Below are 17,836 nucleotides of genomic sequence, written 5' to 3' on the forward strand. Positions count from 1 at the left end.
CACTCCAGCCAGGGGCCCTAGGACATTGGTTGGATGACCCAGCTCTGCAGCCAGGGCTAGGGGTCAGTCCAATTCAAATCTCGCAGGCTAAAAATGGGCACCTCCACAGGAAAATGGAGGTGCTATGGCTGGAAAACAGGCAAGTAGAAACCCCAGGTGGCCACCACCCCAGGATGTTTCAGAGTCCAAGGTGTGGGCTTTCCTGGAGCGACACAGCCTCATGTGGGGGGGACTGGCTGGAGGGTCCATAAACCTGGCACCTCCCTTTACCCTTTACATTTTCCAGCTGAGACCCCACCCACCCCAAAACTCCTGTGATGTGGGGTGTATGTTGGCAAACTTCTCTGGAAGAATTATAATTCATTCTAATTACTGCTGATCAACAAATTGGTGCATGCCAATGCTATGATGTTGATGCTATGGGCAGAGAAGGAGGAACAGAGAACACTTAGAACACTAGACAAAGCAGGGTGTGCAGCCCGGTTTATAGATGAGGGTCCCCTCCAGGTCCCACAGGGTGCAGGGCAGAGCCCTCTGTACTGATGAAGCTGCTATTCTGCCCAGGGTTCTCAGAGTCCTCCATTCGTCCCCACAGATGACATTTTGTTTTCCTCCCCCAGACAGGTCTACCTACATGTCCTCAGTGGTGACCGGCCCAGGGCCAGATGTCAGAGCACCTGGGAGAAGGAAGAGGCTCAGCCCTGCCCCAGGTGTTGGTGCAGCTGTTGGCAGCCCGGGTCCCCCGCCACGAGGCCACCACAGGCCACGGGTGCCAAGCCCACCTTCATGGCGAGCTGTCACCTGCGGACGTGCCGGGATGGAGGCCACGCCCTACCCCTACACTCCCATCCAGATCTGAGTGGGCGTCCGGGGCCAGGGAATAGCTAGAATCAGGACTCTGGTCTGGGGTTCCGGTGGGATGGGTGCCGAGTCAAGGCTGCAGAAGGTGCGCCGAGTGGGGAGAGGGCTGCGAGCGACAGAACCCTCCCCGCTCGAGCGTCTGGGGCGGCCGGACCGGGTCCTGGGTGGGGAAACTGAGGCTCGCGCCTGCACCGCCCCGGCCCCGCCCCGCGCCGGGACGTCACAAAAAGGCCCCAAAAGCGCGGCGGGCCGGGCAGAGCGGCGCAGCGCTGCCCTGCCCGCGGCCCCACGCACAGGCGTCCGGGGAGCTAGTCCGAGCCGGGGCAGCGGCGGCCTTCCAGGGGGTCGGAAGCGCCAAAGCGCCTGCGCGCGCGGCCCCCGGCTCCCGGCGGCGCGCTCGGCGGCCGGGGGAGGGGTCGCTTCCCGGCGTGCCCCGCGGGCGGGCGCGCAGGCGCGATCGGGGCGGGCGGCGCGCAGGCGCACTCGGCGGGGGCGGGGCGCGGCAGCGGAGGCAAGCACCGGGCGGCGGCGTAGAGCGAGTGGAGCGCCCGGGGGTTCCGGGCGGCGGCGGCGGCGGCGGCGGCGCAGAGGAGGAAGCCGGCCCCGGCCCGTCCCGCGGCCCCGCGGCTCCACGGCCCCACGCGCCCCCGGCCCCGGGCCCTTCCGCCGCCGCCATGGCCCGGCCGCTGGTGCCCAGCTCGCAGAAGGCGTTGTTGCTGGAGCTCAAGGGGCTGCAAGAGGAGCCGGTGGAGGGCTTCCGGGTGACCCTGGTGGACGAGGGCGACCTGTACAACTGGGAGGTGGCCATCTTCGGACCCCCCAACACCTACTACGAGGGCGGCTACTTCAAGGTGAGCGGCGGGGTGGGAGGGGCGGCGACCCCTTCTACAGCTCTTCGGGGCCCCTCCCCCACCTCTCTCCCCTCCCCACTCCCCTGGCAGGGCCCACTCCCACTGTCTCTGCTCCTCGTGGGGTTCCTTTCTTCCTCCTCCTTCTCGCGGGGCCCCCTCCCCTTGCTCCTCTGCCTGGTCTCCTCTGGCGTGCTGAGGGCCCTCGGTCACCCCCTCTTCCTCTCCGGCCCCAAGAGTCCCTGAGAAGCGCCAGGTCCCCTAAGGCCACTTCAAGCCTCCAGTGGGGAGACCCGGGACCATCTCTTTGGGTGCATGGCCTTTGCTTCCCCCAGGCCCTGGTGCCCGCCCCCCTCCTCCCGCCTGTACTTGCTGCCCAGAGCAGACAAAGAGGCCTTCCCAGGACCGGCCAGCACTGTTGTGAAGAACCCTGGCCTTGGGAAAGGGAAGGGAGGCCTGCTGCCTGGGGGCTGGCTCGGCCGCTTGCTCGGATTCCAACAAAGGCCTGGATGGGCTTGGCGGCCAGGATTGGCTTGGAAAGCGGCCACCCTGGCCAGTAGCAGTGGGCCAGGTCCTCTGGGCTTGACCATGATCTTTACATAACCTGTTCCGTTCGATCCTCGTGCCTACATTTTGTCCTGTTGCTGGGAGCCACACTGCAGAACCCACACAGGCCCGGCCTCAGAAGCTCTGGCTCCTCTGTGGCCTAGCTGGCGTTTCTCCTGTCCTGCTGATCAAGCAGCTTCTTGGGCCTGAATTGCCTGCTCTGGGCCGCTCCTAGGCCCTCTGTGGTGATTGAGTTCTGAGCAGTTCCCTGTTAATAGCCATTGTTGGGAGCAGTGAGGCATGGGCTGTCCCTGGGATTGGCTGTGTCTCAGTCCAGTGTGGACTGGAACTCAGGCCAAAACCTGGACAGGCTGTGAGTCCAGATGTGGCCTTGGGAGGATATCTCCCAGATCAAAGGACTTTGCTCCTTAAGCAAGGGGGATAAGGCAGGGGGTTGCCTTGCGAGGGAGGTGGGTCCTGGACTCACCGCTGGAACACAGTCACTGCCTGCCAAGGTCCCAGTGGGCCTGGCTGGGAGGCCTGGGCAGGAGCGGGGCAGGCTGGTGCTGCCTTGGCAGATGTCTGTGTTTGCACTCTTGGCTAGCATTTTAGCCAAGCCTGCTGTTGGCCTTAAGGGAGCAAGCTGAACTACTGGGGTGATCCCTGGTTGAGGTTCTCTGGTTGCCGGAGTTGGATGGGGGATTGCAAGTCGACAGCCCTAGGCTGAGATCTGATCTGGAGTCCATCTTCTCCACACAGGGCCTGCGTTTGGGGCTGATCACCAAATGGTTTGACCAGCCCCCCTCCCACAAGCCCCTTTTGTCTGCTTCTGGGAGCAGCTGACTGTGAGGATAAGAGCCCCGCTCAGAGCAGAAATAGGGAGTCCTACCTAAGGCCAGGCCAGGACTCTGGCCTGAAAAGAACGAATCTGGGTTCCTGGCTGTTGCCTACTGTTTGCAAGGGATTGTGGGTAGGGCCTCCCAGGCAGTTTTGGTATAAGCCTGGTTTTCTAGAGAAGGATGGCTTGGAGAGGGGGCACACCTGATCCCCTCTGCTGTAGGCTAGCCTTAAGGAAGGCAGCAAGGGACCCACGGTGGTTCTGCCACCCTTGGATCCTCCTGTCACACTGTGGTTGGGTGCTCAGTGGGGAGAGGACATGGGTGCTAGAAGTGCCTGGGGGTCACCATGGTTTCCCAGTGCCTCCCTCTCAGCCGCCCAGCCTCACCCATTCCCCCTTATGAGCTGCAGGCGCCCCAGGAAGCGTGTGCTGTACTGAGGGGTGCCCCAGAGACCGGGTCGGGGAGCCCCTCCACAGCTGCATGCTGTGTGCCCCTGGGCATGTTACTTTCCACCAAGCCTCAGTTGACACAGTGGTGAAGGCACCTCTGGGACCTGGTGGGTGCCTGGGGCAGAAGAGGCCTCAGCTGGGCTTGGGCTATCACTTAGAAACCCAGCCCTGGGCTTGTAGGAGACGATGGGGCAGGGTCTGAGACCTGAGTTCAGAGTTGGCTCACTCCAGAACAGAGAACCTCCCCCTTGACCCCAGTGTCTCCTATCCTAGAGGGTGATTCTCCAATGATAGGAGGAGAGGGGACATAGCAGAGGTGCCCCATGGGGCCCTGAGAGCCTGAAGCACCGACAGGGTCCCTGGACTGGGGCATAAACAGGCTGAGTCGGGGACACAGGGGCCCTCCCCCAGGGGCCCTCCTCTGTCTTCCCATGACCTTCCCGGCTACCTTCTGACACCCCAGGGCTGGCACCTGCAGGCAGAGGGCCCGGCGCTGACTCATCTCCACCCCCAGTGCCTGCCTAGTGAACACGAATCTATTTTAATCCTCCCCACGAGCTGGAGACTGAGGCTGGGCGCCCAGCATGGTGCTCAGGTAGCCAGCCCCGGGCTCTGGTCCCACCACAGGCCTTGGAGCTGCTCCCCAGGGCTGCCCACACCTGGCAACAAGGCAGGAACCAGGGTCGGCTTGGCTCAGGTGACTCCATGAACACCCCAGGCCCGTGAGGGGCGCCAGAGGCAGGCGGGTCCCAGGCCAACCGCTGTGGGTGGCCTGACTCACTGAGCCCCCTGCTCTCCCCGCACCAGGCACGCCTGAAGTTCCCCATCGACTACCCTTACTCCCCTCCCGCCTTTCGGTTCCTGACCAAGATGTGGCACCCCAACATCTACGAGGTGAGCATGCCCTTGGGCCCTGTGAGGGTAGGGGGGCATGGGGACAGGAGCCATGTGGGCATGTGGGTGCTGACCCTTCCCTGCCCCCCCATATCTCACAGACTGGGGACGTTTGCATCTCTATTCTCCACCCTCCGGTGGATGACCCCCAGAGCGGGGAGCTGCCCTCGGAGCGGTGGAACCCCACGCAGAATGTCAGGTGAGGGAATCAGACAGGCCCGCCCTGGGGGTGTGGACACAGGTCGAGCGCAACTTCCTGTCCTTGCACACACACGCCCTGTCTCTGCCAGCCTTTCCCCCATCTTTTGCCACTCACTACCCCACCCACCTTTGGTAAAATCCTCAGGGAATCCTGGACTTCCCTTGTGGCTCAGCTGGTAAAGAATCCGCCTGCAGTGCGGGAGACCTGGGTTCAGTCCCTGGGTTGGAAAGATCCCCTGGGGACCGGAAAGGCTACCCACTCCAGTATTCTGATCTGGAGAATTCCATGGACTGTATAGTCCATGGGTTGTGAAGAGTCAGACACGGCGACTTTCACTTTTCGGGGAATCCTGTCTGCCTACCCCAGGGGTCCCCCCTCCTTCCTTGAGCCCCAGAGAACACAGTCCCCTTTGTCCTGGGGGCTACGCTCACCCTGCCTTACACCCAGTGCCCTTCATCCAGCCCAGGTGTGAGCATGGGTGGCCTGGGGAAACCATTCTGCAGGGGGAACACCCTGGGGAGGGGACAGGCCTGCTTCACCTGAGCAAAGGTGGTCCTGGCCTTGGCTGCCCACCCCATGTCCTATCCCAGGAGCTAGGCATGTGGCAGAGGATGAGGGTCAGGGTGGGAGGCTGCCAGGCAGTGCTCTGGGCCGTGGATTCCCCCACGCCGACTCCTGCTCCTCCAGGACCATCCTCCTGAGTGTCATCTCCCTCCTCAACGAACCCAACACCTTCTCGCCAGCCAACGTGGACGCCTCTGTGATGTACAGGAAGTGGAAAGAGAGCAAAGGCAAGGACCGCGAGTACACGGACATCATCCGGTGAGCGGCCCAGGGGTCTGGGCCCTCCTCCTCCTGCCAGAAAGGCCAGGATTTTTCTCTCATGAAGCGTGTGGTGCACGTATGTACCATCACATGTGGACGTGCTGTGTGTGTTGGGGGGCATGTGTGTGTGTGTCATGTGTGTGGTGTGAGGGCATGTACCTCACACGGAGTTAACACACCCTGCTGTCTGCCAGGATTCAGCAGGGTCTTGCCACCTTCCCTTGTTTTGTAACTAGAAGGGCAGCGATTCCCGGCCCTGCCCTGCCCTGTGTGAAGACCCTGCACACTGGGGCGTGATCATGTGCGCTTGGCCCTTGGCTTTTCCCCACAGGTCTCCTCAGGGAGTGGGTTCTCCATGTGTGACCAGGCCCATGCTGTGCAAGGTGGTCTGTTTTCTCACCTCACAAAAGTGAGTCTCGCTGGCACTGCAGTTCTGAGACTTAAAATCATTTTCTAAAGGCAGCAAAGCTGGGTGGGATCAGCATGTTTAGGAAAGGTCTTCATTTAAGGAAAGTCATTTTTTCCTGGCTATGAAAGCAGTGCATCTGTCAGGAGTTGGCCAGGGGAGCGCTCTCATTACCCTGGCCTCCTGTTCTCTCCCCTGTGAGCAGGGTACATGACCTGGCGGGAGAGTCTATACAAAACTCCCCTGAGTGCCGGCCGTGCCAGCAGCGCCCCTGGGCCTGCACATTCCACCCGGTTGTGTCTGCTGTGTCCTGTGAGCTGGTCTGTGATCACTGCTCTTCCTCCCTTGTTCTCCTGGGACTTGTGACTTATGTCACGACAAACTTAACTCTTCCATAAGTCTCTTCTGAGGAGGTTTTTGGTCTGTTCTTTGTGTCTTAGAAAAGCAAGTAGGTCAGACACGTGTTTCCATGACGACCTAGCCTTTTCCCCACCCCCAGCATTTACCCTGAGAAATGAGTCCTTGTTCTCACCAGCACCCACACTCACCTGCTGTGTCGCTGTGCCTGCGGAGCTGTAGAGACCCGTGCCTGTGGGCCAGCCTCGCGACCTCACGGCGAGAGCTCGAGAGAGCCCAGCGGCACCGTCGGAAGGTGGGACCCCAGGGACAGCAGGTGCAGTCAGAGCCCCAGTGGGGAAGCACATGCAGAAGACGTGATGCCACTGATGGCAAGATACTCAAGTGAAGAGAGGGGAGGACTTGGGACCCGGCCTGGCGGCAGTGTGCTGAGCATCTGCCGGGGGCACCGCCCTGTGGCCGGCCTTCCCCTGCGGTGCTGAGCCCCCGCCTACAGAGCCGGCCCAGCACCCTGGCTGCTCCCACTTCACCCAGCCTTTTCCTCAGCAGCTGGGATCTGTGTTTCTCTTCCTGATGAGCGGACACCTTCCTGGTTCAGAGCCCACGCTCCACCTCTTCCTCAGCCCATGGTCACCCCATTCTGTGCACATGTGTGTGCGTGTGCACCTGTGTGTGAGCAGAAACCCCTGGGTTTCTGGGGCACACATGGGCTGTTCCCTGAGGGATCTGGCTCCGTCTGCTCTGGGCGCCCCCTGGTGTTGGTGTCACCCCTGGGTGCCCTGCACTGTTCCACAGGAGCGCCTGCGCGGGTCTGGGGCCACCGGCCATAGCAAGGCTGATCTGTGTCTCTCCGCAGGAAGCAGGTCCTGGGGACCAAGGTGGATGCAGAGCGGGATGGCGTGAAGGTACCCACCACACTGGCTGAGTACTGTGTGAAGACCAAGGCCCCAGTGCCGGACGAGGGCTCCGACCTCTTCTATGACGACTACTACGAGGATGGCGAGGCTGAGGCCGACAGCTGCTTCGGGGACGATGAGGATGATTCAGGCACCGAAGAGTCCTGACACTACATCCCTGCGAATAAACTTACAAATTTTACCTCAGCCGCCCGACTGTCTGCCGCCGCCACTACCTCCGGGCGCCGCGTGGCCCGGCGCCGTCCACCCCATCTCCGCCTCCAGGGAGGCCGCCGGGCTCGCGTCCCTGGGCACCGCGTGGGCCAGACGCTGCTCAGGGACCCTAGCCTGCCTGCCCCACCTGCAGGTCAGAGACTCAGGGTCCCGGCTTGTGAGTGGACGGATTGACTTGGGGTCACCTCTTCTCTCTGCTTTGGTTTGTTTGGAATTTAAATAAAGCAACTTTATGAGAAGCCCGAGGACCAACCTCTCCTTGGCCCCGAGGTCGGTGGGACCCAGGCAAGGGCACAGGCTCCAGTGACGGGCATGTGATCCACAATGGGAGACTTCAGCCACCCCTCTGAGCCTGGAAGCTCCTGGGGCCTCCTGTTGGGTCGTCTGCTTGGGGGGGAGGGGCCACAGGGACCTGGGCTCTGGGCAGGAAGGGCCCCAGGGGTACTGAGCCCCAGCTCCCGGGCAGTGTCCCCCATGCTGGTGGTGTCCAGGGCTGTGTGTTCTTTGAACCCAGTAGGCGCCGGCGCCCAGGCCGTAGGAGCCACCAGCCAGTGTGGAGACCCCAGAGCCCGCAGCCAAGGCCTCCAGCCAGGCTTTGTCACTGCCCATTTTGTAAATAAAAGTTTTATTGGAAGAAAGACATACTCATTTCTTCACCCACATTTAGCTACTTTTGAGCTGCAGCTTTAAAGCTTGAGTGATGGTAACACAGCCTCTGTGTCAGAAGTCAGAAACACTTCCTGGTCATTTATAGGCGCGTCTGCAACCTGCCATAACCCTCAGGCCTGCGGGTCCAGCCCTTCTGCTCCTGGGACCCGTTCCCCCTGCCCCTAGGCTGCCCCTAGGCTTTCGCTGCCATGTAATGACAGGCCCAGACTCAGCATTCACCCTGCTTCACACTTGGCTTGTGTAGGTTGGGGGTTCACCCTCCACCACTGAGGTGACCAGAGCCTCGGGGCCTGGAGAATGAGAGCCCAGCGTCAGGACAGGTTCTGCCACCTGAGTGACCCAGCACCGCCCCCTCTGCACAGGACAAGCAGGGGCAGGTATGAGCCCGGAAGCAAAGGGAAGGGACATGGGCTGCCCTCCAGAGAGTGAGGCTTGTGGCCTAGATCCACATGACTGACCAAGGCCTGGGAGTCCTATCCTTCTAACCGGGGTCTCATCTCAGGGTTGGGTCTGCCTTGTGGACTTCAGGTAAACATGTAATGGGATACATGGAATAAATGTTATCCCATGTAATGTCTGGGACTTAATTGTACCAAAAAGTTACTTGTGTATCTGAAACTCAAATATAAGCAGTTGCCCAGTTTTTTTACCTGGTAAATCTGATGAACAACCCCCTCTCCCAGCCCCAGACACTAACGAAACCTGCTTCCTGGAGTCATTAGGATTAAACAAGGTTGGACATAAGAACACACTATAAATACCCATTTCTCTTAAACCTAACTCTGGCCTCACACCCTCCTGTGTGGAAATGGCTCCAGAGCCTTGTGTGCCAGATGCCACTGAAGGAAAGGTGGACAGTAGGCCCCTGCTGCAGAGCCAGTACTGGGATGAGCCTGTCTGCCTCTGTGACCCATTTTTCAGCCAAGTCATATTTATTTATCACGACCCTTTCAGTATCACAGGAGAGGAAAACCCAATTCACACTGACTCAAGTGTGACCTCCATGACTGGCAGGCAGGGGTTTCAGGCACAGCACTGGCTCCAGCCCAGACTCGTGTCTCTCCCCAACCTGTGGTCAGAAGAAGAGCAGCTCCAAAAACGTCCATTCCCTGACCCCCGGCATCTGTGTCTCTAGACTGGAAGGGCAGGAAATGATTCTCTGGAGCCCCAGAGGAACTCACATGTGGATGTTTGCCCCATGAGAGAGGAAATGCATGTGGTTTCAGGCACTGAGCATGTGGTCAGCTTCCTCATTTTCAGGCAGAAGCCTCTCACCCTGGTCCCACCAGGGTGATACCAGGCTGGTATCTTTCCAAGTCCAGCAGCGTGAAGGCTGTTTCTGGAAAGTTCCAGAAGAAACATGGGTCCTCGTCTTCACTGAGCTGGTGCAGGGTTTAGATTGGTCCTCTGCCCACAACCAATCTCTATGGCCAGAGGGTATAGGGAGTGCTCTGATTGGCTGGTCTGGGTCCCATGGTGTTGAGGGCTGCAAGGAGAAGGGTGAACTGAAGGAGGGAGGACCCAGATGAGCCTGGCTAGGACCCTTAGACTTGCAGGAGCCCCAGGGTGCTCATAATAAATGAATGTTCATACCATCTTTATTCATAACAGCCAAAATCTAAAAGACCCCAGATATCCATGGACAGATGGAGGGATAAACACACAGATGATGGATAAATACAATGTGGTCCCTCCACAAGCTTGAATATTATTCTGCCTTTAAAGAAAGATTCTGACACCTGCTACACCATGTATGAACCTTGAGAACATAATACTCAGAGAAACCAGATCCAGAAGGACACACACTGATTCCACTCACAGGAGGTCCCTAGAGGAGTCAGATCCAGAGACAGGAAGTATTTGGTGGGGCCACGGGCTGGGGGTGGGGCTGGGGAGTCAGTGTTTCATGAGGACAGAGCTTCAGTTTGAGAAGATGACGTTCTGGAGATGATGGTGAGGGTGATCCCAAGACAATGTGAATGTACCTAATGCCATGAGCTGTGCATTTAAATACAGTTAGGATGCTGCATTTATGGTGTGTGTATTTTGCCACAATGAGACAACAGGGCAAGGAAATGATCGAGCTGAAACCACACAACACCACGAGTGAGCTGGGAGGTGGAACATGACGGGATAATAGATGCTCAGTAGGGATTCCTGTAAATTTTTCAGATGTGATCATGGTGACAGGGTTTTGTCTCCAAAGAGTGCATATCTTTCAGAAACACCTGGGGGTGATGTGGAATCATCCAGAGCTGTGAATGTCACCTCCCTCCCCCACAGGAAGGGTGGGTGTGAACTGTGCTTGGGCTCGGGCCCAGAACCGTGGAGGCCCCCGGATCCAAGATGCTGCTACTGCTGGTGGTCCTGGAAGCCCTGTGGGCAGGTGAGCGAGGTGGGGACACTGAGGCCGGAGCTGCGGCACCCGCGGCCCATGGCGAGGGGCAGGGCAGGGGGGTGAAGAAACAGACTGGATACAATTTCCCTGTCCCCAGACAGGACTCACTGAAAAAACATCAGCAGCTCCCAGAGCACTAGATGGCTGTCCATGAAACAGCTTCGAAAAGAGCTTGTGGGGAAAGCAAAGAGCAAAGGGCGGAGGACGCCAGCCGTCCTGAGGGTTTCTCTTCTGAGCCCGTTCCCCTTCCCCAGATGAAATATTTCTGGAAGGAGGCTCCAGAGCAGGAAGCGGGGCGGCAGGGAGGGAGCTTCACTTTCCTCCAACAATATATTTTTTTTTTAATTTAAAGTGGAGTGGGGGACTTCTCTGGTGGTCCCCCAGTTGGGACTCTAAGCTTCCATTGCAGGGGACATGGGTTTGATCCCTGGTCAGAGACATAAGATCCTGAAAGCTATCACTCAGGATGGCCAAAATTTTTAAATTAAAAAAAAAAGGAATAAATTAGAAGTTTCGAATTAACAGATACATAAAGGGCTTCCCAGGTGGCTCAGCGGTAAAGAATTTGCCTCCCAATGCAGGAGACACAAGAGACGAGGGTTTGATCCTTGAGTCGGGAAGATCCCCCTGAGAAAAACTGGCAATCCACTCCAGTATTCTTGCCTGAGAAATCCCATGGACAGAGGAGGCGCGGGGGCTATATAGTTCATGGGGTCACAAAGAGTCAGACATGACTTACTGACTAAATAACCACAAGTATATATAAAACATACAGCAAGGTTCTACTGTTTGGCACAGGGAACTATACCTAATATCCTGTAATAACCTAAAATTGAAAAAGAACCTGAAAAAGAATATAAATGTGAGTGTTAGTCGCTCAGTCGTGTCCAGCTCTTCACAACCCGGTAGACTGTAGCCCACCAGGCTCTTCTGTCCATGAGATTCTCCAGGCAAGAATCCTGGAGTGGATTGCCATGCCCTCCTTCAGGGGATCTTCCAGACCCAGGGATGAATATATATATAATATACATGTATATGTATATAAACTGAATAATATATATATATAATATATATATATATATTTGCTATACACCTGAAACTAACACATGGTAAATCAACTATACATCAGTTTTTTAAAAAGTGAAAAAAAAGAAAAAGCAACCATTAAAGAAAAAAAAAGTGTGAAGTGGGTTGCTAACAGTTCGGGGCTTCTTTCTGGGGTGATGGGACTTGCTGTTGGGGAAGGTTTTGGTTTCACAGCTTGGGTGACTGAGGGTCTGTCAGTTTCATCTCCATATGGCTGTCATGACTTCTTCTGAGTGAGGCCTGAGGGTGAGGGCAAGGGTTGGCAGATGTGAGGTTCTTTTCCTTTCTTGAATTAAAAAGAAAAATGTGTTTATTTTGGCTGCACCGAATCTTTGGTGGCACGCAAGATCATCAATCTTTGTTGCAGCAAGCAGGATCTTTAGTTTTGACATGTGAATTCTTAGTTGCTGCATGTGGGATCTAGTTCCCTCACCAGGGACCAAACCCATGCCCCCTGCATTGGAAGTACAGAGTCCTAGCCTCGGAACCACCAGGGAAGCCACCCCATTTTTTTCCTTCTGACTTCTTTCCACTTTTACAGAGAAGTCAGGAGAGTCCTGCAGACAACTTTCCTTTTCTCCTAATCCCTCGGTGGTAAACATTTTGCCTCCATTGCTTTATCATCCCCCCAACCTACCCCCACCCCTTGGTGTGTACACAAAATACAAATATGTGTTTATCATTATTTTCCTGAACCATTTGAGAGTGAGATGTAGATGCACTGCCCCTCACCCCTAAACGCTTTGACATGTATGTGTGTGTGTGCATGTGCATATGTGTGCGTGTGCGTATGTGTGTCCGTGTGCTTATGTGTGTCCGTGTGCTTGTGTGTGTGTGTCCGGGATGGAGGGTGGGTTATGTGTGTGTGCTGGGAACAGGCCATCCTTTCACAGGATGGATTCTCAGCATCCTTCCCCTCAGCTCACCTACAGACCTCATTCCAGTTGTCCACACGGTGTCCTCAGTGAGCAGGTCTAGTCGTCCTGCTGTTCTCGGTCCCCTGTGCTCCGGTAGCATCTCCATCTCCCCCAAGTCCTCCGACCGCCGCCCTGGGCTGCGTCCCCAGGCTGGGCTCGGATGATGCATTTTCCGGAGGAACCACGGAGGGGCGCTGTATTCTCCCGTTCATGGTGGATCCCACCAGGCCTCTCCAGGGTGAGGTCGCGCATGTGCGCCTGGTTGTTGTCTTGAGCGGCGGCCGTGGGGCTCTGGTGGAGCTGGATTCGCAGCATGTGGGACAGGTGCAGGCTGTTTGCTCCCCAGCAGCACCCAGGAAGTTCAGAGAAGGAAACCACAGCCCCACGAGCGAGGCAGCCTTCACAAGATCGCCCCGCTAGGAGGGACGGAGCTGGAATTTCAGCCCCAGCTGGCTACCTCCCCAGATTGTATACGCTTGTTCATAAATGGCATCTGGGAGCATGAGATGCCGACTGGGTGGGATGGTGGGCATCCCACCATGCTGGCCTGGCTGGATTGTTATCCAGCCAGGTTCACTGTGATCAACTGGTAACCCAGCAGGATAGGGGTTCCCACCAACCACCCATCATCCTTTCTCCCTTCCTTCTTTCCTTTCTTCCATTCGATGCATCCATCCATCCATCTGTTATCCATCCATCCTCATCCATCATCCATCCATCAACAGCAGGGAGACCGGAGTGCTGGAGGGGGTGAGGGCAAGTGTGAAGGAAGCAGGGTCAGCTGAGGTGTGTCTTGTGGGTCATAAGGAGTTTGGATGTTTAAAGCATGAAGGAGGGACTTCCCTGGTGGCCAAGGAGTTAGGAGTCGTGTTTCCACTGCAGGGGGCATGGGTTTGACCCCTAGCCAGGGAGCTAAGATCCCACATGCCATGCAGCACGGCCAAAATTTTTAAAAACAGATTTTAAAAATTAAAGCATGATGGGGAATCACAGGTAGATTTTTTTAAGCTAATTTACATTAAAATGCATTTTATCAATCATTTTTAATTCACAATTTTCCAAAAAGTTTCTGGCCACATCCCAAGGAATGTGGGATCCAATCCTTGTCCCCTGCATTGGAAAACTGGTAAGTCCCCATGATTGGCTTTAGAACAATTTTTATGGCAGCTTTATTGAGATGTCATTCACATACTATGCAATTTACCCAGTTAAAGGTACAAGTCAGAGAATTTTAGCACATTTGAAGTTGTGCAACTATCGCCATAGTCTAATTCCAGAACATTCCATCCAGGGCCTTGGAGCTGGAGTCAGAGTGTCAAGGCAGGGGTGGGGCACCCAGTCCTAACCTGGCCTTTTCTCTCCCTCTCCCCAGGAGGCAACACCTTCGAGACCCACATCATCGGGGGTCGAGACGCTGTCCCCCACTCACGCCCATACATGGTCTCGCTGCAGAAGTCGTCTGTCCACCAATGTGGTGGGGTGCTCCTGCGCCAAAATTGGGTGTTGACAGCTGCCCACTGCCTGACCCAGCCGTGAGTGACCCAGCCCCACCCCATCACACCAGATGTCCCCAGACCTATCCTGGTTTCCCCATTCCCACCAGGAGGTGGGTCTGGAGAGATTTAAGTCAACTGTAGTGTTGTGAGGGGGTCCCCTTCCCCTCTGCAGTGGTTGCTGAGGCAATAGTACATCACAGCAACCTTATTTGTGTATGTGACATTAGGCTGCGAGGATTCCTGGGGGCAGCTTATTTGCTATAAAAAAGAACCTTCCAAATGGACAGAGGTGGGTCTCTTGTGACACCCAGGAGTGTGTCTCCCACCTGTGGCCACAGGGACAGAGCTGGCCTATGAGGGTGGCAGGGCCAACACAGAGAGGAACCTGGGTGCATGATGCCGTTGTGAAACCACCAGGTAAACCCATCCCAGAGCTGTCCTACCTCTGGACTGGCCAGTAACAAAGACCGCAGATCAAACCCAGAGAAGTAATCAAAGGGGGTCTGTTTATTCAAGTAACTGAAACATGGAAAAGAGACAGCCTTCAGGCATGGCTGGACAGGAGTCTGGGGTGAGGTGGGAGCAGGGAAGACTTCCTGGAGGAGGCAGGGAGAAGACCAGACTGGGCAGGGGAAGGACTGCAGAAAGAAGCCGGATGAGGGGGTGCAGTACAGTGATTGCCCCTGGGCCAGAGCCTGGGAGGGCTGGGGCTCACACCCAGGCCCTGCCGCCCCCCACAAACCCTGCCGCCCCCAGGACGCAGCAGCTGAGGCTTGTGCTGGGGCTTCATGTGCTGGGAGAGAACAGCCTTACCTACCGCATCAGGAAGGTGGTCCGGCACCCCGAATACAAGCCAGTCCCTCATCTGGAGAATGACCTCGCGCTGCTAAAGGTGCTGCCAGTGGGAGGAATGGTAGTTCCAGATCCCCTCCCCCTGGCTCCCCTCCCCTACTGTCCCCTTCCCCAGACTCACCTTCCCACTGCCCCTCCCGCTGTGTTCTCCTCCCCCAGCATCCCCTCACCTACTCACCTGCCTCTTCCTGTCCCTATAGCTGGACGGGAAGGTGAAGCCCAGCAGGACCATCCAGCCCCTGGCGTTGCCCCGAGGGCGCCAGGTGGTGGCCACAGACACCCGGTGCAGCGTGGCTGGCTGGGGCCTGACCCACCAGCCTGGGAACCTGGCCAGGGTGCTGCAGGAGCTGGACTTGCGTGTGCTGGACACCAGGATGTGCAACAACAGTCGGTTCTGGCATGGCAACATCAGCTCCCACATGATCTGCCTGGCAGCTGACTCCAAGAACCAGGCCCCCTGCAAGGTGCGGGTGCTGGGGGTGGGGGCGCCCAGGTGAGCCTGGCTCCCTCCCTTCCCTGGAGGTCCTGAAGCTGGGAAGGAGCAGGCGCCCACTTCTCAAGTGCAGAAACTGAGGCACAGAGAGACTAAGCAGTTTGCCCATGGTTACACAGTGGGTGGCAGAGCTAGGCTTTGAACTCCAGCACCTAGAAACATCAGGGCATAGACGGAGCATGTGCAAAGGCCCTGGGACAGGAAGAGGGCACAGAGAGAGTTACCAGGCAAGAAAGTAACTGAGAAGGGACTAAAGGAGGTGGGGGAAGGGGATAGATGGGGGTCTCTGCCCTGGAATCAGCCATCCCCTCCCACTGGATAAGCGGCCCCCTTCATCAGGAGGTGACTGGTGCTCCATTGCCTCCACAGGGGGACTCAGGCGGGCCGGTGGTGTGCAAAAGAGGCCAAGTGGCTGGAATCCTGTCCTTCAGCTCTGAGAGTTGCACCGACATCTTCAAACCCCCCGTGGCTGTCGCTGTGGCCCCCTACATGCCCTGGATCAAGAAGGTCCTCCGCCACAATGGCTCACCTCCCTCACCTTGACCCTCCAGAGGTGGCCCTGATTCTGTGTTCCAAGGGGCATCCTGCAGCAGGGCAGCCAGGGGCCTGGATGTATCAGGGGACCAATACACCATAATAATAAAACTGCTTGAGCCTCCTGCGGGCCTCGGGCCTCGGGTTTGCCACCTACAAAATGGGTTGCACTTTTCAGGCTGCATGGGAGGGCCAGCCGTGGCCAAGGCCTATGGGCACTGGGGGCCAGAAAGGGACATGGAGAAAAGGCCCCCGAATCTCCTTCCTTCTCTTTTTCACTTTGGTTCTGTGTTTAGTGGGCTTCTCTGCTGGCTCAGAATTTGCCTGCAATGTAGGAGACCCGGGTTCCATTCCTGGGCTGGGAAGGTCCCCTGGAGGAGGGCATGATAACCCACTCCAGTATTCTTGCCTGGAGAATCCCATGGACAGAATAGCCTGGTGGGCTACAATCAGTGGGGTCACAAGAGTCAGTCATGACTTAGCAGCTAAACCATCAACCACCACCGTCTTTCAGTTCAGCCACTCAGTTGTGTCCAACTCTTTGCAACCCCATGGACAGGCTTCCCTGTCCATCACCAACTCCTGGAGCTTGCTCAAACTCATGTCCATCGAGTCAGTGATACCACCCTACCATCTCATCCTCTGTCATCCCCATCTCCTCCTGCCTTCAATCTTTCCTAGCTGCTGCTGCTGCTAAGTCGCTTCAGTCGTGTCTGACTCTGTGTGACCCCATAGACAGCAGCCCACCAGGCTCCGCCATCCCTGGGATTCTCCAGGCAAGAATACTGGAGTGGGTTGCCATTTCCTTCTCCAATGCACAAAAGTGAAAAGTGAAAGTGAAGTCGCTCAGTCGTGTCCAACTCTTAGCGACCCCATGGACTCCAGCCTACCAGGTTCCTCCATCCATGGGATTCTCCAGGCAAGAGTACCGGAGTGGGGTGCCATTGCCTTCTCCCTCTTTCCTAGCATCAGGGTCTTTTGCAATGAGTCAGTTCTTTGCATCAGGTGGCCAAAGTGTCAGAGCTTTAGCTCTGGCATCAGTCCTTCCAATGAATATTCAGGACTGATTTCCTTTAGGATTGACTGCTTTGATCTCCTTGCAGTCCAAGGGACTCTCAAGAGTCTTCTCCAACAGCACAGTTCAAAAGCATCAATACTTCAGCACTCAGCTTCCTTTATGGTCCAACTCTCACATCCATACATGACTACTGGAAAAACCACAGCTTTGACTATACGGACGTTTGTCAGCGAAGTAATGTCTCTGCTTTTGAATAGGCTGTCTAGGTTGGTCATAGCTTTTCTTCCAAGGAGCAAGCATCTTTTAATTTCATGACTGCAGTCACCATCTGCAGTGATTTTGGAGCCCAAGAAAATAGTCTGTCACTGTTTCCATTGTTTCCCCATCTATCTGCCAGGAAGTGATGGGACCGGATGCCATGATCTTAGTTTGTCTTTATTGAAATATAATTCACATGCCATGCAATTCACCCTTTTAAACAATGTGTAATTCAGGGGTTTTCAGTGCATTCCCAGGGTTGTGCAACCAGCACCTCTATCTAGTTCCAGAACTTTCCAGCACCCCAAAAGCAACACCACCTCCTTCCCAGCCCCTGACAACCAGGAATCCACTCTCTGTGTCTGTGGATCGGTCTGTTCTGGACATTTCCCATCAGTGGAATCACACCCTGCATGTCCTTCTGTGTCTGCTTCTCTCACTGAGCTCGTGTTCTCAGGGTCCCTCCACGTGGTAGCGAATGTCAGGGCTTCTCTCCTCTTCAGAGCTGAGGGATGCCCCATGTGTGGAGGGACACGTGTGTGTATGTCTGCTCACCTGTCCATGGACACCTAGCTTGTTTCCACCATGGCTGCTGTGGCCACGGGTACAAAGGCATGTGTGGATGTGTTTTTAGTTCTCCTGAGTGTGCTCTGATGAGGCAGAGAGAAATTGCTGGACCGTGTGGTGATGGACTCTGTGTGGAACAGTGTGAGAAAACTGATATTTTCTGGTAGAATCTTCTGCTTTTATTATGAAAA

At 56.4% G+C, this 17,836-nt stretch overlaps 2 protein-coding genes across 7 annotated transcripts; both read left to right on the forward strand.

Annotated features, from left to right (window-relative positions):
* Positions 1-1,334: 1,334 nt before the first annotated feature.
* On the forward strand, positions 1,335-7,596 carry CDC34 (cell division cycle 34, ubiqiutin conjugating enzyme). Of its 5 annotated transcripts, XM_055552591.1 has the most exons (6): positions 1,341-1,712; positions 4,351-4,437; positions 4,539-4,636; positions 5,327-5,461; positions 6,406-6,522; positions 7,084-7,596. In XM_055552591.1, the coding sequence occupies exons 1-6, from the start codon at positions 1,536-1,538 to the stop codon at positions 7,289-7,291; spliced, it is 822 nt and encodes a 273-aa protein (XP_055408566.1). In that variant the 5' UTR covers positions 1,341-1,535; the 3' UTR covers positions 7,292-7,596. The 5 variants fall into 5 exon arrangements, with proteins under 5 accessions (XP_055408590.1, XP_055408583.1, XP_055408599.1 ...); XM_055552615.1 differs by lacking the exon at positions 4,539-4,636 and having other exon boundaries at positions 1,335-1,712; positions 7,084-7,325; XM_055552608.1 differs by lacking the exon at positions 4,539-4,636 and having other exon boundaries at positions 1,338-1,712; positions 5,327-5,430.
* A 2,663-nt stretch (positions 7,597-10,259) lies between these two features.
* Positions 10,260-15,941, forward strand: GZMM (granzyme M). Of its 2 annotated transcripts, none has more exons than XM_055566763.1 (5): positions 10,260-10,412; positions 13,800-13,959; positions 14,680-14,815; positions 14,976-15,239; positions 15,638-15,941. In XM_055566763.1, exons 1-5 carry the CDS (start codon positions 10,373-10,375, stop codon positions 15,809-15,811), a joined length of 774 nt encoding a protein of 257 aa, XP_055422738.1. In that variant the 5' UTR covers positions 10,260-10,372; the 3' UTR covers positions 15,812-15,941. The 2 variants fall into 2 exon arrangements, with proteins under 2 accessions (XP_055422738.1, XP_055422737.1); XM_055566762.1 differs by lacking the exon at positions 10,260-10,412 and adding an exon at positions 12,814-13,177.
* Positions 15,942-17,836: the final 1,895 nt, after the last annotated feature.

This window comes from Bubalus kerabau, chromosome 1 (assembly GCF_029407905.1).
Source record: "Bubalus kerabau isolate K-KA32 ecotype Philippines breed swamp buffalo chromosome 1, PCC_UOA_SB_1v2, whole genome shotgun sequence".
NCBI classification, from domain to species: Eukaryota; Metazoa; Chordata; class Mammalia; order Artiodactyla; family Bovidae; genus Bubalus; species Bubalus kerabau.